This window comes from Pyrgilauda ruficollis, unplaced genomic scaffold, assembly GCF_017590135.1.
Source record: "Pyrgilauda ruficollis isolate IOZ18807 unplaced genomic scaffold, ASM1759013v1 scaffold51, whole genome shotgun sequence".
NCBI classification, from domain to species: Eukaryota; Metazoa; Chordata; class Aves; order Passeriformes; family Passeridae; genus Pyrgilauda; species Pyrgilauda ruficollis.
In genome coordinates this window covers 3,129,822-3,154,205 of record NW_024526711.1, presented here as the reverse complement: position 1 = coordinate 3,154,205, position 24,384 = coordinate 3,129,822, and the positions used below count along the sequence as shown (strand labels likewise).

The following is a 24,384-nucleotide window of genomic DNA, read 5'->3' as shown; positions in this document are numbered from 1 at the left end:
AGCAGCACCGCTTCTGAGGCTCGTTCCAGTGTGGAAAAGAGAGGTTGTGACTGGTGCCACATACAGTCAGCGAGAGGCAGAGGAGCGCAAAGGGAGCCTATGCCACCAACAGAGCACAACCACCGAGTTTAGCTGTAAGATCACCGTCTCACTTCCCTTTCAGAAAGTGCCTTGTTTATTTAGTTTTTAATGGTATGGCATAAGGACTCGTGTATTTTATAGATAGATACCAAACTGGTATTATCAAAATAAACCCATCTGTTTTATAAACCCACTATTTACAAAAACGGTTTCTGAAGTTTTTTTGTTTTGTTTTGTTTTTTTAACAAAAATTAAACTATACACCAATCTAAGTTACAGAAACAAAAATAACCTTTATAAGATCACATGTATAAAACAAGAAATGAAATGTGTTTTTATTTAAGGCAATACTGGGCTACTTCACAAATCACCACCTCAAATATATACACTGCTCCACACTACTAATTTTCTATCACATTCACAACGGATTCTTTAATACCAAATATTGTTTTAAATCTTCAATGTAGCAAACTATTTTTATTCACATTTCCATTTTTATTATGGAATCATAAATGCTTTGTAACCAATTAAAAGCAATGAAAAATGTAGCTATAAGAAAACTATTATATTTATGTGTTAACTACATATGAATATCATCCATAGATACTGGATGTTAAAATTTACAAAAATGAGAGTGTGTCAGTACGTTTAACCTATGAAATGTGATCTTATCCAGCTTTTCTTCTGTAAATAAATGTTTTATGCAAAATAAACTGGATATGGCAGACTTAGCTAGCTTTAGTTCAAAAGTTCTTAATTTAAAATGATTAAAGGACAGTTTTAAAAACTTACTCACTTAGTTACAAATTAAAATTCCGAATATAAATGTGTCATTTAATAGTTTAGACTTACAGACTGCTGGTGGCAGCAAATGATTTACAATAATAAATATATACAAAAAAATGTATCTACAAATAAAGAAAACTGTTATACATGAGAAGTAACCTGGTGAAAGATACCAATCACAGACAACTCACAAAGATTTAGTTTATGGAAAGGACAATCTGATAGAAAGTTGAGGTCTTGATCAAGTATTTACAAAACTGAAGCAATTACTTTCTTCAAGTCCCATAGGGATAAAAACAAATAAGACATTTACATGACTCATGTCATGTTTTTTGCTAGATTAAATCACTTCAAAATAAAAGAGCTCCACAGTTACTAGCATGCTTGATGGCTTCCTATTCAAAATAAATTCTATTACAGGTCATGGTTAAACACATTAGGTTTTCAGTATTTTGATTCACCTTCCTCAGTACCTAAAACAATTACTTTTGCAGCTATAACCTCTGGATTATCCTCCCAACGTCCTTCGAGCTTTCTCAAACTGACAACAGGTTTCATTTCCTGAAGCTGCTTCAACACACGCTCAGAGCAGTCTTTAAGAGTCTTGTCTAACACTATCTTTACATTATCACCACATGGAAGCCGTGATGGGTTGGCAAACGGTACAAGGGTTTCGGTTTCAGAACACGACCACAAGACGTTTTCGCTTGCTACGGGAGCCTTCTCGCTGGCTTTCCGAGAGTTTGAATGGGATCCTTTTTTGGTTCCGCCGCTATGGTATTCTCTTTCAGAGTTCTTCTTTTGCTTCACAGCAGATTCTTCAAGGAACTTGAGGAATGACACTTCAAAGCCCATTGGCTTGAACGAGCTCCAGTCAAAAGCCGCAGGTTGCTCCTCAGCCGTTTGAATGGCAACAGCCGTCTCTTCCTCCTTGTGCAGGCTACTCACACCACTGGGCAGTGCCTCCTCTGTCTTCTCAGCTCTCTTTCTCTTACTCTGAGATACATTTTTTTCTTTATTTGCTCTTTTTAGGTTGTTTGATTTTTGCTTCTCTGAGGGGCAGGAGCTGGTCTCCTGCAAGTCACTATTTACACTGGAAGAGATTTTTGCTTGGTTTTCAGCAGTTGAAGAATCCTCATTAATTAGTTTAGTAATGAATAGTTCTGTCAGTTCATCCACTTCATCCTTCTCACCTTTTTCAGTTTCCTTTTGTGATAAGGTAGTTGTGCTTGAATCATTATTGCTCGCTGTCAAACTCGGTTCAGGCTCTTTCACATCAGTTTTTTTATCAGTTTCCTCCTGCTCACAAGAGGCTTCCTTTACTTGGGAGACAGAGTGTTTTTTAGATACAATAAGAAGATTCCTGTGTTGGGAAGTAAAAGCTTTGGACAGTTTGTGACATTTATAATGCCTTATTATGTTACTTTCACTTGTGACTACGGACGAACATCCCTTTATCATACATGGATACTGAGTTATGAACCTGCTCGTACATTCTGATAAGGCATCGTTTCTGGCCTTTATTAAATACACGTACTTGCCGCGTTTCAGTGAATAAGCCTTATTGTCCTGAACCTGTATTCCTTTTGAGGTTTTATTTTCCAAGTTCACATTTTTCTTTCGTTTTGTTTTCACTGACAGCCTGTTACCCTCTTTTCCCGATCTGTTTTTGAGTCCTCTCTGTTTAGCCTTCAACGGTTTCTCCTGATTTGCTTTGCTTGAAATGTTTTCCTGGCCTGGTGTCAGCCTCCTGGGTCTTATTAGATGATCTTTATGCCTGTCATTATGTTTGTTAAAAATATGCCTCAAGAGGTTAGACCTGGTAGCGTAAATGCGGTCACAGCCTTCACAGTCACACTTGAACATGCCATCATCTTCTACTTTGTTTGGCTTTATCTCAACACTGTGCTCCGTCTCAAGATGCACAACATAATTAAGATATGCTGTAAACGAAGACTTACACTGAGACTGGTCACAAAAAAACCTTCCCACCTCTGCTTTCATGCTTCCAATTTGCTCTGGGGTCATGTCATGAAGCTTCATATAATGCTGTATCAAGCTGGTAACTTCCTGGAAGATACGAGAGCAGTCATTCACCTCACACCTGAACTCTCTGACAGCAGGTTTGGTTTCCACCTCCTCACGTTCCTCTTTGCCTTGCTCATTCTCCTCCTCCACTTCAGCAGAGAAAGCAGGGAGGTCTGATTTGTGTACAGCTTGGTAATGAAGAATTAAGTTTTGTTGTATTGTGAAAGCTGCAAAGCAGCCCTGATGGACGCACCGGTACGGTCTGTAAGGGCTGTACCTAGTGGGAAACTCCAGAGATTTTGTTACGGGCTTCCTACCATTCCTCTCCTCTTTCTCCTTCCTGTGCTTCCTAGCCTTGCGTACTTTGGCTTGTTCCTGCGTACTATCATAAGATGCTGGATTGCGCTGCTCCAGTGGAACACAAACCACCTGGGGAGGTTTTTCCAGTCTTTCAGGAATATTATTTTCTGGTAGAAGTTTTTCCAATACTTTTACAGGCTCTACAGCTTCCTTTATTTGAGTTTCTTTGATCAATGGAGCTACAGTTTTGTTTTCTATTACTAGTGTCTGCACAGTTTTTATTTCAACAGGTTGTGGGGCTGTGTTTACAGTTTCATTTTGAGATCTTCTGCCATAAGGCCTCTTAATTTTTAATTTTACCATCTCCTCTGTTGTAAAATGATGCACAAGTTGACAGTGTGCTCGGAGATTAGAGTTTCTTGTGAATGTTTTTGGACAGGTAGCTACAACACATTTGAATGGGGCATACTTCAGTTGATGTTTCTTTATTTCTAATATCATTTCTGCAGTGTACTGATGAATCTTGCCATAGTGTTTAAATAATGCATCTTTTGTCATAGCACTGTAACTGCAGCCAGGATTCTGACATACAAAAGGTTTATTAACTCTATCACTAAACTGAATGTTACTTGCCTCTGGAGATAGCTGAATGAGGGGTTTACTTTCAATTGATCCAATAGGAACTGCTGGTGCTAGCTTATCTGCTGGGGGACACTGAGAAACAGTCTCAGAGATGGGAATGGGAGAATCATCTTCTAGCTTCAGTTTTTGCAAGCCTTCCAAAATTTCTGACATTTGAGTATCATCCTTTTGAGGTATCTCAGACTGAGCAGAGCTACCCTTTGCAGCAGAAACATTCCCTGTGTGCACAGCAAACTGTGTAGAAGTCTGCAGTTTTACACTGTGTGCAGAATTTTCTGAAGCAGCCTGGGAGTTATTTACTTGCAAGTTCTGTCCTGAAGCAGCAACAGTATCCTGAATTTCAGTTTTCACCTCAAGCATCTGTGAATTCATAGCAGTTTTAATTATTTCCAGGGTTTTTTCGAAGTTCTGCATAACACTGTCCTGTGAAATCTGTTCTTCTGAATTTGCCTGCACACAAGAATTTGCAGCCATCATTTGGGAATCCCCATTTTCAGTTTTTACTGTTAAAGGGGGCAGAACTGTATGAGCCTCAAGATTTGTTTTGAAATTCTCTTTGATACTGGCCATGAATAACTGATTGTCAACATTACTGAGCTTCTGTGCAAGGTTTTCCACCACCATTTGAGAGCCACAATTTGCCAGCAAGTTGGACTGAAAACTTTCTCTCTGTATTTGTGTGTTTCCTTCAGTGCTTTTGGTTAGAAGTCCCATTACTGTTGCATTGTTTACTGCTAATTTCTGTGGTGTATTGGGCAAAAGTAGGGGTGTAGGTGTTTTTCTCTTCCTCTTTGAAGAGCTGGTTCCCTTCTTATTTAAGTTGCTTGATCCCGAATTCTTGGGACTACTTATAACTGAAACTCGTGAACTGTTCCCTGCAAAATTTTGTGCTGCTGCAACAGTGTTAGAATATGAGCTAGGACACAAGCCATTTTCAATGGTCTTTAGCATTAAGTCCTCTGTTGTAAAACCAGGCAAACTCTTGCATTCGTTTAGTGGAGGAATTTTGGCATTGAGGGTCCTGTTTTGGTCTGTCAGCAGGGTACTGGGGTTACAGACTGTCTGCAGCAGAGAGGGCGTGGCTGAGCTGGGGAGAACGGCTGCACTCATCGGAGTTGTACCAGAGACACAACTTGTTGTAACCACACGTGGAAGTACTTCTGTGTTATCAAAGCTACTCGGGATGCCTGTAGTTTCCAAGGCTTGCTTTATAATTTGATTACCTTCCTCATTCCCACTGGTATTAAAGTTAGTCACATTGGCCCGTGGAAACATAGTCTGCAGTGCAGAACGATTTTCAGCTGCAAGTAACTGGAGGAATGATGGATCTTTAAAACATGTCTCTGGATTGAAGGCAGACTCCTGAGGTTGCTGCAAGTTTAATGAATTTGAAGAAAGAATCATACTGGCAAGCAAAGATTGTCCATTAGCCTGCAGAGCTTCTGGAGAAATTTCTGATCCTTCAAGAGGCTTACAGTAAGACCTCTTAGATAAGTGACCACCAAGTGATCTAGGATTAGTAAAAACTCTGAAACACCTGCTACAGATAAATTTGCCATCTCTAATTATTGCTGGCCACTTTGCTCGCTTGTTATGTTTTGGCTTTCTTTCTTTCCCATTTGACCCCCTGCCACGATCTTTTTTCACCTTTTCTGAAGCTGGGTGCTGAGAACTAGTTTCACTGAAGTTATTTTCATTACTCAGTTGTGAGGGAAATATTTGATCCACACTTTCCTCTTTTGGGAAGGTAGAACTAGTGTTTCCTTCTAGTTGCAAAGAAAAGCTATTTGTGTTATTTTCCAGTTGTGAGAAGACTGAATTTGGAGGATTTTCTGCTGATGAAGGAAAGAGAGACATTGGACCATTTTCCGCAGGCAAAGGAAGAAAAGGATCTGAACCACCATCAATATTCAGAGGCATAACTGTTTTTGCTAGATCATCCAACTGGGAAGGTAAGGTTGCAGCAGACAAATTTTCCATTTGTGAACACAAAACACTCTCAGGCTCACTTTTAATACGAGTAGACAAATTTGGATTTATGACACTTTCCACTACAGGCAACATAGGATTTGCTAGATTTTCTAGGTGGGTTGGGAAAAGAGTACTTGAGACATGCTGCACTTGACTGGAACAGGTGGGATTCAAATTTGACTTGTTCTGTGCAGTAAAAGCAGCACCATTGGGATTGCCCACTTGTGAAGGCATAAGATAAACGATTTTCCCATCACTCGGCACATTTTGCAGATTGCTGGATTTTCGTGGTTTCTTATTTTTACGCTGCATTTTAAAAGCAGCATATTCATCAGGGTGTGCTGCCTTCATGTGTTTGCCAATGCTCTGTGATGAATTGTATGTTCGAGTACACCCCTCAACCTGACAATTAAATTTCTGAAGTGGGGCTGCTGGTGACACAGCTGGAACTAAAGAGCTATTTATGTTAGGCTGTGATGGAATAAATGAAATACTTTCTAAAGTTTTTAAAGGCAGGCTATATAGATTAGCTGCAGCTTTAATACTGTCTTCAATTTCAAGTTTGGAAATGGGTACACCGTTTCGATACCCTGTCTGATTCTGCATGCTGAATGGATTTACAATGCTCACTTGTCTTTCTAAGCTTTTTGATTCAAGGGCTTCTGGTTTTGATGTGTCTGAGGTCACAGAAACAGTTTGAATATTCTGAGTCTGACTGAGACAGCCTTCCTCCTTTCTCTCTTGGAAAACTGGAAGACAAGAGTCAACTGACGGGCACAACTGCTGGACTCCAGGTTTAGTAGTATCTACTTTACTGGCAGCAGCAACCAATTTACCTCTTTTTACAAAGTTATCTCGGATCTTCTGGTTAACAACAGACAGCTTAATGCTGCCTGCTGGAACTGTTTCTTCTGTTTTTATTGAACCCACAGGAGACTGCTCTGAACTAGCATTAGGCAAGGAATTGCTTTGCTGCAGTACACTCACCGACGCATTTACACTTTCATTCCCTACTGGTTCTGCTTTGATTTGGTTCCAGACGTTTTCTCCTTCAATGAAACTGCTTCGGTTTTCAGCTGGAGGAGGTGTCAATTCCTCTTTAACTGCAACTCCATCAGTACTTTCATTAGCTTTAGAAGGCTGACTAAGATCAGGCTGATTAGTTGGGTTTTCAGGCTGTTCTTCTTTTTCAGGCTGCTTGTTGTGATCCTCAACATGCTTCTCCAGTTCATTCTGTGAGCGGTACACCTTCCCACAGCCGGCGACTCTGCAGGTATAGGTATTATAGTGTTGTGCTTCATGATCATAGAGTAAATAGGCTTCAGAAAACACTCTGCCACATTTGGGAAACATACACTTAGCTCTGAAGACTTGATGCTCTCTCCTATGGGTCAGCAGCTCAGCGTAACTGTTAAAGCCAGCCTTACATTTCATCTGTATGCAGATATAAGGCTTGCTGCCACAGTGCATTTGTAAATGATCATTCAGGTGAGTAACACTTACGAAATGTCGTCTACAGTACTGGCAAATCACTTTTTTGCTTTGCATTTCAAGGAAACGTTTAGCTTCTTCATTATCTTTATGGCCCTTTGCGTGTGCTATTAGATTTTTAAAATATTTAAAGCCTTTTTTACAAAGTGTTACAGGGCAGGTGAATTCATTAACAGGGGGTGGCTTTTGAACTGGCACTATCTCTGGTATGTAAGGTTTATCTTTGTCATCGTTTTCATCATCCGAGCCATCGTTATCATTAAACACAATGAAGTCTGTTGAATAGAGGCTGTTCTTCTTAATGGGTCGCTGCTCCTGTTTGGATACAGAATTAGTTTTCTGATTCTCATTGGCAGCTGCTATTTTAGGAGGTCTTCCCAGTCGCCTCAGTGGTTTCATAGCAGCCAATCTCTCTTTGCTAGATTTTTTCACATGCAAAGTTACATGGGGAACAAAGTTTTCTTTTGAATTAAAATTTTGGGCACAAATAGGGCAACTGTAAATTCCATCTTTGTAATGTTTCTGTGCATGTCTAACTATTCTATGACCTAGGAATTCCTTGTCACATAACACACAATACTGCATGTAAGCTTGCCAGTTCCTAAATCTAGCCGATATGAATCCCCTCTCTCTGAGTTTTTTGATTTCTCTCTTTTTCTGCTTTTCATCTCTGATACCCCTAAGAAGGCTAGTAGCCTCATCAATGCCAGCAAGCCCATTCAGAGAAGTTTCTTTGCTATCTTCTTGGCCATCCTCAACCTTCTCATAAACTTCGCTATCGTTCAGTTCGTCTATGGATGACACGATGGATGCCTCCTCTCCCATAAGTGCCAGACACTGACGCTTTAGAGTTTTCCAGTCCCAGAACTCTGGATCAAAAGGCCACTGAGTTTTCAGTACAAGTAAGAGCTCACAGCGCAAAGAATTTGGTATAGGAAGATTCTCTTCATCATACTTCTGGTCAGGCTGATTATATAGCATTTCAACAGCGTAATACGCATCCACGGTGGGTTCCAGAAGAAATTCACTCAGCTGACAAGCACGTTTCACCTCCAAATCATCTGGAAGTAAGCAGGAGATAGTCTTGCAAATAGATATCTTGACATCCGCATTTTCACTGGATTCTAAGCGCAATGCTTTCACACACAGTTCAATGCACGTTGCAAGTCCAGCACCATCAATCTGTAAAGCAAGAGTAATTTTAGTAAGTCATTTTATTTAACTCTTTCTATACTTTTAAGTAAAAGATGTCATTATTCAATCCTAAGTGTCAGAAAAAATGCACCTGGGGTTCACAGTAATACTTTTTACCTCAAGAAACAGAATGGATTGTCTTCAGATTCTATTCCTTAAGTTGCCTAATTTGTCTTCATGCTACTAAAAAAATGTTGAAGTTTACATACAACTTAAAGACCAATTAATTGTATGTTCTGTCTAGTTTGAGGACTTTTGGACTGTATGTTAGAGGTGTTTGGTTTATATTAGAGCAATATTGAGCCTTTTCCTTGAAGTAAAGCCTGGCAGTTGTGCCACAGGTATTTGAGATGAGCTTCTATGAGACATCAACTTAACACTGGTAAAATGGTAAAAATTAAAAATTAAAAAAATTAAAATGGTAAAAATTGCTACAGTTAAAGAAAAACACGTGATCTTGAGAAAGATCTATAATTTAGAGATCACTTAAGGTAAAAGCTTTATTTTTAAAAATTATGTCACTTCAAAGTCAACTGACTTCACTGAACACATGGCTTCAGTCCAACTGAAAGCAGTAAGTATAGTTAGGTTTTTTTAAATGTTCCATCATTTGAATGTTCTGAAGGTCACGTGGTCTTGATTCATTCATACCCTAAGGCAACACTTTTTACATTTATATTGACTTCACAAGCTCTTTATGCTGCCAGGGATGCATGAGAGAGGCTGTGGCAGACACAAGCAAAAATTCAGCAAATTTATGAATGTACCAGTCTACTACCTACATGGTCTCCAGTTTCTGCCAACAAGTAAATGCTCAAATGCTCACTGGAAAAAAAATCAGTATGGCACAGAGCAGGCAGAGATCTTAATATCACAAGACTCTGTGAAAGTTATTTTCCTCCCCATCTCTAATTCCAATTTATTTCACATCTTATGGGGGAGGGAAACTTTAAATTTAGAAGCCCATGATTAGCCATACCAGAACACTGAAAAACAAAACCAGGAATTTTTATGCTTAGAATTAATTTCCCAACTTACAGAAATCTTCATAAGAGCTCAATTTAGCTATCAATATTAAATATTGCAACTATTAAAGAAACTAAGAAAACTAGATTACAAGGTTAGTGAGAAAGATGAGCAGGGTTTTAATACAACATTGGATCTAAGCCCACAAGTGACAAGTATTTCATTTATCAAAATAAACTGCATTCATAAATGGCAATTCAAAAGGTGTAGTTTTGGGGGGTTTTTGTGTAGTTTCTTTTCTTTCTAATTTCCCATAATTTTCCTTTTCTTATATATTAACATACATCCTTCATTTCCTTTTCTTATAAGCTGGTCCTCTCAATTTTCTGTAATTTTTGAAATATGGAAAATAATGGTGAGGAATGTTAGGGCCTGCTTACAGAAAATACCACATTTAGAGGACACAGGCAAACCTAGAGGCCATAATCGCACCTTTAGTTCTTTCTTCATCTCAGTTGTGGCATCCAGCTTTTCTGTTTAATTCCACTCTTTTTGCAAAGGAACTGAAGATTTAATGATTCAAAATGAATCAATTCATAATTTACCTGCAGAAGGAAGTTACTATGGCCTTTCCTAAAACCAATTAGGATTGCCCTGAAACTGATACTATACAGAAAGACAGGATGTCAAAGAAGTTATCATAAATTTTCCTGATTACAGTTCCATTGAAAGTGCCAAAAATATTCTTTCAGGAGTATCCTTACCTCTGAATTAATTACTTTAATCAGGAAGAAAATGTGATAAACAGTCTTAGTTAATACAGAAAGTTGACGACATCTCTCTAGATACACTTGAATAGAAGGCTCTACCCTTTGCTGCAGTTTACTCCAGAAAAGAGTCAGTTCCCTAGAACAAGAGAACAATATTTCAGGGCCATCAATGCAACCACTAGTCTTATAACAAGAAATGCAAAACTAAGAACAGTTTCCATTTTGTCTTTGGGAAAAGAAAAAGCCTGACATTTATTTACACCTTATCTTTTATTAAAATACCCAAACTACTAAGTATCTAAATTTCAAAATTATGACAATGGCTCAATTCCAGAAGGACAGTTCAGAATAAAACCTTTATTACCACAATTTATGCTACATAATTTACTCATTATGTGGCCTTGGAGAAAAGAAGTCTTGCCCAGTAGTTTACTATTCACAGACTGGAACTGTGTATTTTTGAACTCTTAGTAATTACTAACACCTACTGAAGATTGGCTTTTCTCTGTGGTAGATACACTTTTTCTAAAGCTACTCTGCTTTAAGAGCTGAATGTGACTGTGACTTAGCAAGAAATTAGCCTCCAAAGCCAAACAGTATCACAGCATCTACATTATCTTATTTGTTCTTTCCTCCTCAGGTGCAAAAAGCCAAGAGTACCTAGTACCTTGTGAAATGCTGGAACACCCAAAACTTTAGCAGAATCTCTTAAAGCAAAATCCTGCATTAGCAGTTTTATCCTGCTGCTGCACATAAAACAGATGCACAGACAAAGCAAATTCTTCAGGAATTATACAGGTTTGCTAGTTAGCAGAAGGAGATTAAAACCCTAACAGCTCAAATATCCACCAACAAAGACCAGTTACTTGTTACCACATTAATGAAAGCAAGCCCTAAACAATACATATCTTCATCTAGCTTATTATTGTGGTTATAGTAGTAGTAAAGAGCTTCTTCCTTTCTAAGTTTGTTAGAAAAAGAAACTGTGTTATTACAGGACAGAAATAACAGCACTTACTCATTAAATGCTGACCAGTTGCCTGCAGTTATTACATTTCTTATTTCTATGGAAAAATTATGAACCAGCTATTTGTATTTGCCTCATCATACAGAGACCCTTCAAATTCCTGTGATGGATGCTTATCTTGCAAAATCCATTTCTTTTCTTTTTTAGCTTTCCAATAGTCTTACCTCCTTTCTGTTTAGCTCACAGATTTTATCAGCTAAAGAAAGTTAACTTACAGCTTATGTATCTTCCCCAGACCAAGTTATTGTTCTTAGATAGAAAACAAGATTTAAACTCACCAGGCACAGTACATCTCCCCTTGCTGCAGCTGGCGAGATAGAAATGCTGCACATAGAATTAGAGCACTTTTTTCATCTCCATCAGATTCCAGGTTACAGATCATTTCTAGTGCATCTTTGCAATCAACTTCTGCAATCTACAAGACAAGAAAGAGAAGAACAAGACTCAGAAAGTGGTTGCATTTTCAGACACACAGTCACATTAGTCTTTGCAAGACAATAATTCAGAACTTTAACAATTGGATAGAGATGAGCTTGAAAGCAAATCAGTATATTTCTACACAGTATCAAAACTCATTATGCCACCAGAAAAACTGTCTTATTAAAGTGAACATAAACTTTTTTCTTAGACACAACTTATTCGTATCTAGTGTCCCAGTCACCTAAGAATTTTTAAGTATATTAATTATTCATATATATCACGTACATATGGTAATAGTGATATGAAATCTTAAACTTTAAATTGCAGCTTAACACAAAAAAGAAAATTACTTGTAATTTTAATCCAGTTTACTTGTCACTGATGTCACTACTGCTTTAATACAATGAGCTGGATGTTTAATGAATCTGAGGTTTAACATGACTTTTCTAGTACCTTTTAAAAAATCTAAGATATGAAGAAAAGGAAAGCTGTACAGTAAGAAGCAGGTCATCTGAATGCTGTTCTAGAAGAACGCTACAGTCTGTACAATATAAATTATTTGTCAAGTACCAATGGAAGTACTTAGTTTTATGGCAAATCAAAGGAAAAATCACAGTTGCCCAGCACTACTAGACAGCTATATCAGTACTGAATCAGTGCACTTGCTGTAACAACTACTGTCTACTTTGATTCTCAGTACACCGGTTTGATTACATCAATTAGTGCATCTGGCAGGACATGCTGGTATTTATTCTTTGACACCAGCAGCTGAAGAATAGCTTGACTACGACAACAGCACTGGTGGAAGTCTCTCTTGAGAAATCACAAGACCACCCAAAGCAAGAAACAGAAGTGCTCACCCAAGCACCCAGCTGGTCCGGCACTCTGGGTAAGGCGGCAGCACAGCTGGGTTGGGCACCACGGTATCCAGCAATCAAACTACAATTTTGAATAGTACAACTACTTATTTTCACACCTCTAAATTGACACTTTGTAAATATACTAACAGCCCTTCACTGAATGTCACCAGAGGTTTAATAATATCAAAGTCACCTTCTAAAGAAAACTGCATTTCTTAACATGGAACAGTATAAATGTAATAGCAAAACAGACTGAAGATCTGCTATGTTCAGTGCCCCTTCTCAGACAGGGACTATCGGTTAAAAGCTAAGAGAAGAATATAGCAAACTGAACTTACAATAAGGGAACTTTTTTCATTGAAAGCTTTTCCAGCCTGTCACACTTCCTAAGGGACACTGTTTCTAACAAAGGTTTGTACATCAAGTTTGTCAGTCTAGTATTTCACATGCTGCAGATCTGAATTCTTCACATTATTGAAGGAAACGATTAGACTAATCCATGCTGAAAACCTTCTTAAATGTTACTTTCCTACCTAGTCTGAATGGATATAAAAACTTCCACACCAATAACATACTTTTTTACATTTTTCTTTTTGTTATTTTCTTGCTGTTCTCACACTACAGAAATGACAGTCCTTCTCAGTTTGTAAGTCCACCCTGACATGTTAAAGCTTATCTGCCTTCTCTTGGTAAGACATGATCTTTCCAAAATGGTTAGCAATACTGCAGTTAGCTGAAGCTGCTAATCGAAGCAATCCAAAGCTCAGAAATACCTAAATTAGGTTCTTTCAGAAAACCTAGTAAAAACTTATCTGTGCTTTATGACATCCAAAGAAACAAGGCTAACCCATTCCTTTTGTCCAGGGGATTCACGGTTCATTCATTGAACCAGCCCATTCTGTGTTGGGGCTGAGTAATGAAGGAAGCCTATTTGCAGGGTCATAAATTCCAAGTTCCATTGCATATCTCCAGCAAACACAAGCAAGATTGCACAGCCCTGTCATAGCCCCTCCTGAGTCTGTTCTGACAGGGTCTGCAGCAGCCAGAGCTTGGAAGAGAGCAAGACTGATCCAATTCTACTGAGTATCTGAAGAACATGCTCAGTGAGAAGCTGTCATCTTAGAATTTCATCTGTATCTAGGGCACGAAAGTTTTCCAGCTCTAATCAGTGTGCAACTCCTATCCCTTTAGGTTCAATTGCAATATGCTTAATATTTAACATAAAAAGATGACAGCAACAAAAGACAGCAGAGACATTGGCAGACAAGAAAAGTGACATTTGCAGTTAGTTTTCTTTCAAGAAGGAAAAAGGCTCAGCTAAAACTTTGGAGTGGGATGAGAAATGAAGATGCCACCTGAAAGAATGCAAAAGACCAAAGCTGTCATCTCCTCTCTGACTTCTGTATTTAAATTAGAAGGATTTTATATTACAAACCAGATCAAAGATCTGATTTCACCTTCAATTGCACCCAGGAATTTGGGTGAAGTTACATTTATTCTCTGAACTGCAAGCAGCATCTAAAGAGCCCCATTCTATGTACTAGGTATACACAAAAAGCAATATAGTTCAAGTAATAAGAGTGGGAAAATTATTAACTTCACTTTACTAAGGAGGTCTGAGGCAGAGTTTTAAAATACTTCAAGCAAAATCAAGCACAAAGTTATGGCACAGCCAGAAAATGCCCATTAATGACCTAATAATACACTTCCATGAGTGTTTTGAGTCATTACTACTCAGCTTAAAAGTAACTTGAATTAAAAGAAAAAAATACCAAATATATTTTAGATCCCATTTTAAAAGAAAAATCTATTCTACAGAACACCAGCTTATGATTAATGACTTTACTACCATTAAAGAAGTCTAAGAAAAAAAATTCTTCATTATTTACTTACTTCTTCCATTAGCCTTTCATTTGGTGATCCTGAACAAAGACAGACCAGGTAGGTTTGTTTGAAATTGCCTTTCGCACTGATTTCTGGATGGTCAGAGCAGAGTTTTGCCAGGGCAGTAGCTTGCGTTAATTGCTTTGTTTTCATTAGGTGCTTAATACGCATATCCAGCAGGACAGGGCCTTCTGACACTAAAAATTCATTCACTTAAAAAAAAAAAAAAAGCCAAAACATTATATGCATGTTACAGAGTTAACAGACTGCATTTACTCATCGTACTTGACCCCTAAAATTTACACAAACCAAAACAGATACAAAAGGTATGAAGCAAAGATGAGGGAAAAGCTTCTCGGTGAACTGCACTTCTTTATCATAAAGATTCCCTGTCACAGACTTCTCATATACTTGCAGGTTTTAATTCATTCTAATTTCTTGGCTAAACAGCTGCACACATAACAGACTGAGAGACCATATAAATATTAAAATATGTTGATACTATTTAATTGTAGTTCTACAGAAAGACAACACAAAGCCACTACTCTCACATCCGTTGTACGCTTGTGCTGTGCCTTTGCTAACATTGCCTTTTAAAGATCTTGCTGTTGGAAGGATATATGTGACAAGTACAAAAGTTTCTGAACCTGTTTTTATTGGTGTCAAATGTTTTATATTATACACTCACAGAATACAGTCAAACACTTTATGGTTCTTCAACCAAAAAAGTTTCCTTATTTGAAAAAAGAGGCACATCTCATATATATTTGACTGTGCATAGTCTAAAACTCAAAAGAGATGGGTACTGCACTGGATTTTTCAAACATGCTCCCACCAGAGCTAAACTCTATAGTCTACACTAACAACCCAATTTTAGCTGCCTCAATGGAAGGCATAAGAATTCTACAAAAAGGGAGAACACAGGTTAATGTTCCAAATCTTAAATATACATCTTGGGTCTTATCCAGATCTTCAAGATCAAAATTGTTTCAGCTTTGAAGCATGAGGTTTAGTACTACCTCTAGAACATTTGAAGTCAATTATTAAAACTAGACACATAGGCAATCAATTTTCTCTAATCCTTTTGACATCATCCCCTCCCTGTTTTCAAAAGGTAGATATATACTGCATAAAAAAACCCTTGGTTTTCAATTGCCCTCACTTCAATTTCATAACACATTCTCACATCTTTTAAAAACAGCAGACTTTTTCTACTGTTTTTTATTTCTTTTGTGAAAACTCGCACATTCATGATATGCTTCCAGTATTAGGAGTAAAATCTTCATCACTTCTGAATGAGATTTTTTCCAGCCTTTGAATAGTCCCAAAACCTTCCGGTCATCTGCAGTGCTCACTTTCTGACACATTTTTATAGGAACTCTCATCATATTCCTTTTCATTTCCTCATCCTGAATTTCACCTAAATCACTTAATTTGCCCATTCACTTAATTTACATTTTTTTGACTTTTCAAATCCCGTTTCACTTTAATGAAATAAGTACGTTCAACATGTAAAAATTAATTCCCTCTGTAATGCTTGAACTATTAGAATATAGAACATGGTTTACTTAAAAAAAAAGAAAAAAGCTCATCTCATTCTTTGCTTCTTCCCATTCTATTTAGTTTGATTCACTACTGTCTTTATTTCACTTCTCCTCCTTCTAGCTGCTTATATGGAACTTTACTAGAAGTCCATCTTGAAATCAGAATCAGGTCAACTGTTTTCTTTACCACTTTAGAGCACAAGGCTTTAAGGCAGAAAATACTGCCTTTTGCAGAAATCAGGCCTGTGAGACCCCATCATTATCTTTCATGCATTTTCAGATTTATGGTTGAATTATCATTTCAACCAACTTCTCAGTTATTTGTCGATACCGTTGTACCCTGTTACAAATGATAAGCAATGGCTAACTGATGTGTAAGAATACTCAAATCAAATGAGCTCCTTCTTCCTTTCCCCATGGCAATGAAGCTATGACCAGATATGTATTTATGCAGAAACAAAGGAAAACCAAGCACACTAACAAGACGATGGGTAGACAGTAAATATTTTTTTGTATTTATTAGAGGACATTTTAAGCAGGAGATAAATGTTCCTTTAATGTCATTACCAATGCATTATAAAAGACATTCATACTCCAGCCAACCCACAAATGACCCTGAGACTAACCATATTCAATAGTCTAGCCTTGCTCTTCCTCTACCAAGTACCAATAATCCCTTCGCCCACAACATTTAGTCCTGGAGAGTCTGCCTGGAATAACATTGGAACATTTTACCTTATTTCTGTAACAAAATACAGGAAGACCTTAGACTTTGAGATATAGTGGTAATCCAAGAAGTTTCACTCTGATTTATTACTATAATTGCTGCATTTAATATTGTAAACACTACATTCTGTCTGCTAGTTCTCAGTAATCCCCTTCCTTTAGTGTTTACTGCTTCAGCCAGCCCACCTTGCATAAGCATCAGCACATTTTCTGTTATCTTCTCAACAAGACACAGGAAGACCTCAGGGTTACCAGTTACATATTAGCTCTTAAGCCTTTATTCAAATCCCAGTGATTATAACCATTATGTTTAACATCTGAAAGCTCATTCAAAACATGAATTTTAATACATTTGTTTTGTAACTGAACTAAAGCTGACATTTTAAGACAAAAACCAGTGCTGGGGTTAGAGGACTAAGTTTATGGCAGGGAACAGTCTTAAGGATAAGATTTTGAGGTTACTGAGGAAGGCTTTGTTTATTTTTTAAATACAATTGATAAATACATTTTATTGCACAATGTCAATTTCAAAAGTTATTGTGAACAAATTGCTAGCCTACCATAACAACAGTAATTTATAGAAATGCTTTGAGACACAAGTGCTTTTCTAGAGCAAACCACTTAACTTTTATGAGTGTAAACCCTGACATATTTAATGGAAACAATTATTGGAAAAAATATTAAACGTAATTTTTGTGCAATGCTCCCTCATCCATTAAAATTCACAAACATGTTTGTGCAATGCATGTGCAAAATTCATATAAAATTACAGAACATGAGGGAAAATGAAGATGTGCAGATAGTATCTGACAGGTGGTACTACAATCTACTAAGTCTAGCAAATTAACTTGGACAGACTGGGATCTAATCTTTTAGACAGTCTCCCTCTTATTCCCTTGAATTCCATAGCTGGCAATTAGGTCCTACTACCAAGTGATTCCATGCCGAGCTCACAAGAAGGACTATGAACTTTTATTACAAGTATTGCTCATACCATACACAGACTAACCAGAGAAAACGTAATCCACAGATTAGCAGCACATGAGAGCAGGAATAAGCTCCTGGCACTAACATTCTCTGTGGAAGACAGTCCAGATTAATGCCACATTTTAGCTGACTTAAAGAGCACAAAGAATATTTGCCTTACAAAGCACTCATAATCCTACTACCCCTCATCAGATGTAGCATAGGTACAGATTAATCCACCACCTTTATGTCTTATCAACCTTGCTTTAGCCAGGGAGGATGAAGCCACGAGGCAAATACACACATGGACAACCCATCTCCAAGAACTTCAGTTGCTAGTCAGGAAATGAAAGTACTGGGTTTGGCTGGGGTATGGTTAATTTTCTTCACAGTGGCTGGAACAGGGCTGTGTTTCGGATTTGTGCTGAACAGAGTGGTGATGATGATGATGATGTGGAGATGTTTTTGTTATTGCTGGGCAGGGCTTACACAGAGCCAAGGCCTTTTCTGATTTCTGTGCTGCCAAGCTGATGGGGAGGCTGGGGGAGCTTGGGAGGAGACACAGCCTGGACAGGTGACCCCAAGTGACCAAAGGGACATTCCAGACCATGGAACATCATGCTCGGTATATAAGGCAGGGGAAGAAGGAGGAAGGGGAGGACGTTTGCAGTGATGCCGTTTGTCTTCCCGAGTCACCGTGAGGCGCGATGGGCCCTGCTCTCCTGGGGATGGCTGAGCACCCACCTGCCCATGGCAAGCAGGGAATTCATTCCTTGCTTTGCTTTTGCAGATGGCTTCTGCTTTCCCTATGGAACTGTCTTTATCTCAGCTTGTGAGATTTCTGTCTTTGCCCTTCCTATTCTCTCCCCAGTGCTGCTGGTGGGGGAATGAGAGTGGCTGAGTGGGACTTGGCTGCTGGCTGGGGTTGAGCCACAACACCTCTTTAGTCATCTTCAAGTGTTAGTCCACATACGTATTCACACTATGGGTGACTCTGAACTGACTTGATGCTTTCCATATCTACCAGGAGCTGGGACTCAGAATCCTTCATGCAAACACCTCAGCACAATGCAGCATTGATCCTGGATGCTTCTATGGTGGCACCATGTCTGGAGAATGGGTAAAAAGTTCCAGATGACTGCTTTGAATGTACCCAGGATGAAAATACGTTTTTCTCCTCTCAAAACAGGCTGCTGGTATCATCCAACTTCTGGTGACAGGTGCTTTAATTACTGAAAATAGATCCACGTTGGCTGTAACTTCTGCCTATTATCCACCTTGACAGTCTCTGGATAGTGATGGTTGTATCCAGATCCTCTTTTCAGTGAGATATTCTTTAGATGTCTTCCTACTACATTTAAACTTAAGAAAATTTCAAGAACCTAACTCTTGGCATCCAGGTTTAAATCTCTAAGGACAATTAGAACTAGATACCAGAAAAGCAGCAGCAGCCTGGCTTTTTGCAGGGTTATCAAAGATCCTTTTCCTCTAGACAGTTCCTCCACTCACCCTCAGTATCAGCTGAGGAGATACCAATGACAGCTTTGAAGGATTATACCATCACTACAAGAAAATTATAACCTCGAGGATGGAAAAGCAGGTTCACGCTAAGGAGCACAAGCCACACTGACAGAAACTGAGGATGGAAGTGCAGTGTTTCAACACTGCAAAGGCTATGGCATAACCTTAAAACACTTTGGTGTACTTCAACTTTCAGTCTTTGGCACATGGAGAAATAAGGCTGCACAGACAGCCACATGACTTCAGGAAACCTAATTTTCAGCTGTCATTAATTCAGATCAGCTTCAATTCTAGATTAATATCAGTCCTGATCTCACATTAAGCTATCTGCTAGTTCAGGAGGAGGCCAGCAAGACAAAAGATCCACTTTTTTCTCACTTTTTTATGATGTGAGAAAATTAAGACAACATTACCAACATTACTAAGGTTTCCTTCGGTAACCAATTAATTAAGTGGAGAAATGTAGAAAATTCCTCTCTCAAAACAGAAGTGCTTCTTGTCCACTATATGCAATCTTGAGAAAAAAGAAGTCATGCAGGTGAAACCTGAAGTAACAGCAGGTCCAGTCACCATGCAAACGCAAACACAATGCAGTGTCTGATAGCAGTGCAGGACCTGTTCCCATGGGACTCTTATAAGAAATTCCCTAAAGATGTGAAAGTTAGCTCTCCTGAAGTCCATGGTCACAATCTTACTGCCCTGTGTCCTCCTCATCCAATACTGAACTCATGAGCATTCAAGTTCTTAAAAAGACTCAACTATAAGGAAATTCAATATTAATTAAACCTCTCTCTTACAAGTACCTTACTGTTACAATGGCGGCAGTGTGGTTGAGAAGAAGCTAGTGAAGGACTGCTCTGTGGGATTCTAAGGACTACATACAAATCCAAGTCTGTATTAGGTGTATAATAAATAATTAAAAGAAGCAACAAAAAGCAAATCTTGTGGAAGAGTAAGCCCAACTTCTGGGGAAAAAAAAAAAAAAAAAGAAAGAAAGAAAATCACATTATCCATTTACTGGACTTATCCAAGGGAGCTGTGGCAATTTGAATAAAAGAAGATCCAACTTATTTTCTAAAAGCATCAACAGAAGTCCATCAAATGCCTACAGATACCAAGCTCTCTTGGCAGTAAAAGGAAGAGCCTTGTACAGACAGATTATCTGTTAATGGAAAAAGAAAAAAAAAAAAAACCCAAACAAACTCTCAGTGGGATTCTGTAGGATCTGTATCAGGGACAGACTATGTCCAGCACTTTTATAAACATTTGGAAAAGGGCAGAGAACCATGACAAAATATGCTGACAAAAGCAGGGTAGTAAAAACATGCCAACAGTCCATAACACAATATAACAGACAAAATTAAAGTGTTGATAAGCCCCCAAAATTATTTTCATGGAGGAAAAAAATACAAGCCTATCTGTATATACAGGTCTGATAGGGGAAAATCCTAACACTTAAATAGGTACTAGTCCTCAAGAAAATGTCTTGTTTAGTTCTGATTTAAGAAAACATTGGTTCAATGCTCAGTCAAGAAGCAATGCTGATGTTATGAAAGGAATATTACTATTATTATATATTAAATATTATCAAAGGAATGCTGCAGGGAGCAGACAATCATATTGAATGCTGAATAAACCTTTAGTTCCCCATATAAGGAATGGGACAGCAAAGTTGGAAGACATGTAAGACACTACAGAAGAGAGATGATCAGACATGATAGCAGTCTAATGAATCAGATCTTGTGATGCATTCATTAAAAGATGTGAGAATGGTTAACTTGTTAATATATAGAAAATATCATATGAAATAAGCAGGCACCAGGCTAAAAGGAGGCAGACACTAAGAGGAACTACTTCACTTGATGTAAGAACTGTGCAACTTTAACACAGATGCCTATGTGTGATGCTTTATACAGATTATAAAACCATTTAGGCAAAGAACAAAAAAAAACAACTAAGATTTTTTCACACAAGGATACCACTTCTAAATTGCAACGACCAAAACTAAAACAACATAACAGGGCACTATCCTTGTAAGCCTCTGCTGATCATATACTCTTCCCTATGCAATTACTGTTAGCCATTCTCAGAACTCAGGTCTAAATGAATGTTCAGTAAAGGTCCTCTTGGCATTTCATAACTGAGTACATTACATCCTCATTTAAAAAAATATATGCAGTTTTTATTTTTTGGGTTTACATCAAATAAATTTTGCATATTAGTATTGAACTTACTCCACCATAAATTAGCCTGTATGTAAACTCCCTTCATATGGCTTATAAAGAAAATGGCAAGAGAATTTGAGGCATGATTATGTTTTATGCAAAATACCAACATTAAATTATTTGTATGCTACCATGAACATGCTATCTTAATAGTTCAGAAAATGCTACATGCATATTTATTTATATAGCTTATAAATTACCACAAACGATATTGAACAAAAAACTTCCATTGATCGTAATAATATTTCAATGTACCATAAAACTGAAGTAAATAACTCTAAATTTTACCTTTATCTGGGTCCAACTGTTCCTGGGACAGAATACCACACAATACTGGGTTCTTCCACACTCCCTTCTCTTGCGTAAGTGTTGTTAAAATGTGCAGTTCCTGGCTGCCATTTTCCATCAAGTTTTTATGAGCCACCTGAATAACATATTTTACAAAACAAGGTATTGTTTTAAAAAGACATAAATAAGGTGTATTTCGTACTACTTTATGCCTTATGTAATCACATTAATGCCTTACCAGACAGAGAGTTAAATGTATAACTAAACAATCCTAACATTCAGCCCATATCGGTTTTACTTCTGCCTCTGTTGTCTAAGATTTAAGCTGAGAAGCCAAAACAACTGAGTGCTTCAAACTCACTTTAAGATTTATTAACAGGGCTACTTCTGAAATTTCTGAAACTAAATTTTGAAATAGGCCTCTCTTTTAAAAATGGATGAGGAATTTCTCTAGTCCACATATTGTTCTGGTACCAGGTGCCTAAACTTTATCTTCTCAAACTCTTCAGCAGCCCAATTTCTATGTACTGGAGACAGTGGAAAATATTTTTACAGTGTCAAAAGATTTTAGCTGTTAAGATCTCAGTGCAAATTCCATGCAAATATGAAGAAACAGGCTGAAGTCTTAAAATCAATTAAAATATCTTCCACTGCACTTATATACCAGAATAAATTCTGTGAGCAGATGTACACTTGGGAGCAAAACAAATACCTGCAAAGATCTGTGGTTAAGTAGCAATTCACAACTTACACTGGTCCTTAAAAAAAACAACCAAAAAGTGGCTCATTTTTCCTTTACTTTTCCACCTGCTCTCAAGGCTGTGGAACCCCTCAACATCAAACACATCTCTTCAGAACTGATGTATATAAGGCAATTGCTAGTCAAAATTCACTCTAAAATAATCAGCCTTTCATCTTCCTAAGTTATTTAGGCTGAGAATCCTGAGGTAACTGTATCTGGTCTTTTCATTATTCTTTTCTCATCCCCCCTCCTTTCTTTTTTTTGGACTGTAGACTGGACCTCCCACTACCTATTTCTGATAAATACTGAGAAACAAAACTTGTTCCAACACCTTCCTTTAATGCAGTGCTCTAACCTTAACCAGCCAGTGCCCCGTGAGAGATCTAAAAATCATTCAGTATCAACTGGCCTTTCATTCATAAGTTTCAAACATACAACCATATACAGTAAAGAATGACTTATATGAAAATATTGCATTTCTAAGAGAGTTAATAAACAACTGTATTTTAAAACATGAATTTTATTTCAATAATCTGTAGCTATTTTTTTTCTCCACAGCTGCTGCATGCAGACAATTGATATTACTTTCAGCAACTACTGCAGAGTATGCAGGATTTCCAGCTGAAGGCCTTGCTCCTTACAGACAGGCTACATACTTAATATCCCTAGATTTCCAAACCATTCTGAAAGGGTATTCAGTCTTTATCTTATGAACTCACCTGTACAAAAGCCTGAAATTCTTCCCATTTATTTTCAGGTAAGTCCAGAGGCAGACACAGTAGAAGTTCAATACAGCTTCTGGAAGTCAAAAAGGAATATTATTTGAGGAAATTTTTGACACTGAAATTGTATAATCAACAATTCTTTATTCTAATATCAAAACAGTTGTTTGAAACACCAACCACAAAACAGTTTACTTCCTGAAACATATATAAAAAAAAAAAAAAGAGGTCATGAACACTCTTGCAGAAACTGTAAAAGCAAGCTCTCTAAAAGACACCATAAAAAAAAAAATCTTTGACTCCAACTCTGTAAAAGCCTGTGCAAATTGATGCACATTCAGATTGTATGCAGATCAATAATAGCAAAGTGTTTCAAGCCAGGAATGTTGGCTTGTCCTAGGTCAGGAATCCTTCTTGCCTCAATTCCACCAACCAGATATTCTCCCTTACATAGAGCAACCACCATGAGGAAGGCAGGTGCTGAGAACTGGATTGGGAAAACATTTAGGCAATGAAACTGAGATGAGACTGGCTTTAGTAATCAAAAAACCATACTCACAGTGCTAAACGTTCAAGCACAAAGGCTACGTTTTCACACTCAGAGGTAAGGTAAGGTCGTGCTTTAACATAACTTCGGATAGCCACCGTGTACACCTCCAACAGAGGCAGAGGATCTTCTGATGTCTTCCACTTTTCTGCATATTCCAACAAAGTCTATTTGGGAAAAGGAAAAAAACAATCCAAAAATCAGGAACAAATGTAAGTTAAAATTTTAAGTTTCTCACTAGTAGGTCTCCTTAATATGAATTACATATTCTCAAAGCATGCTTTTTTCCCTTAAAATTTACTGTTTCATTAACAACTGACACTTAAGACTCCACACACAATCATTCTCTGATCATATAAAAACGTTATGACTGACACTTCCTCCCTGTGGTAACATCATATGATTCATTTTACATTTCTATTTTCCAAATACAGAAGCATATCATAGTTAAGGGACTGAAAACTCATTTTTAGACATTCATCTCTACAGTTTTTAGAGCAATAAATTTGAAAGTATTAGTCTTTATTTTAACTTTTCTACTTCCAGGAACAGTTTTACTTTTCTCCTGCCTTGCCACCCTGAAGATACAGCTATCTTCAGGACATTGCTTTTTACATGGCTCTGAAAGGAATATGTTCTATGCATTTTAAAGACACTATTTGTACATCAAAAACTCACTAGTA

At 37.7% G+C, this 24,384-nt stretch overlaps 1 protein-coding gene across 2 annotated transcripts; it reads right to left on the bottom strand.

Annotated features, from left to right (window-relative positions):
• Positions 1-897: 897 nt before the first annotated feature.
• ZNF292 (zinc finger protein 292) lies at positions 898-23,864 on the bottom strand. 2 transcript variants are annotated; one of them, XM_041480328.1, is made up of 7 exons: positions 23,714-23,864; positions 23,152-23,230; positions 21,691-21,826; positions 14,430-14,632; positions 11,535-11,671; positions 10,224-10,365; positions 898-8,481 (listed from the first exon to the last, which is right to left on the bottom strand). In XM_041480328.1, the coding sequence occupies exons 3-7, from the start codon at positions 21,806-21,808 to the stop codon at positions 1,312-1,314; spliced, it is 7,770 nt and encodes a 2,589-aa protein (XP_041336262.1). In that variant the 5' UTR covers positions 21,809-21,826; positions 23,152-23,230; positions 23,714-23,864; the 3' UTR covers positions 898-1,311. The 2 variants fall into 2 exon arrangements, with proteins under 2 accessions (XP_041336262.1, XP_041336263.1); XM_041480329.1 differs by lacking the exons at positions 10,224-10,365; positions 21,691-21,826; positions 23,152-23,230; positions 23,714-23,864 and having other exon boundaries at positions 14,430-14,568.
• Positions 23,865-24,384: the final 520 nt, after the last annotated feature.

Coding starts and splice junctions, on each gene's coding strand:
- ZNF292 (XM_041480328.1), bottom strand. CDS start 21,808: ATGGAAAATGGCAGCCAGGAACTGCACATTTTAACAACACTTACGCAA. Junction 11,672..14,429: donor ATGAAAGGCTAATGGAAGAA/GTAAGTAAATAA, acceptor CTTGTCTTGTAG/ATTGCAGAAGTTGATTGCAA. Junction 10,366..11,534: donor GGGGAGATGTACTGTGCCTG/GTGAGTTTAAAT, acceptor CTCTTGTTCTAG/GGAACTGACTCTTTTCTGGA.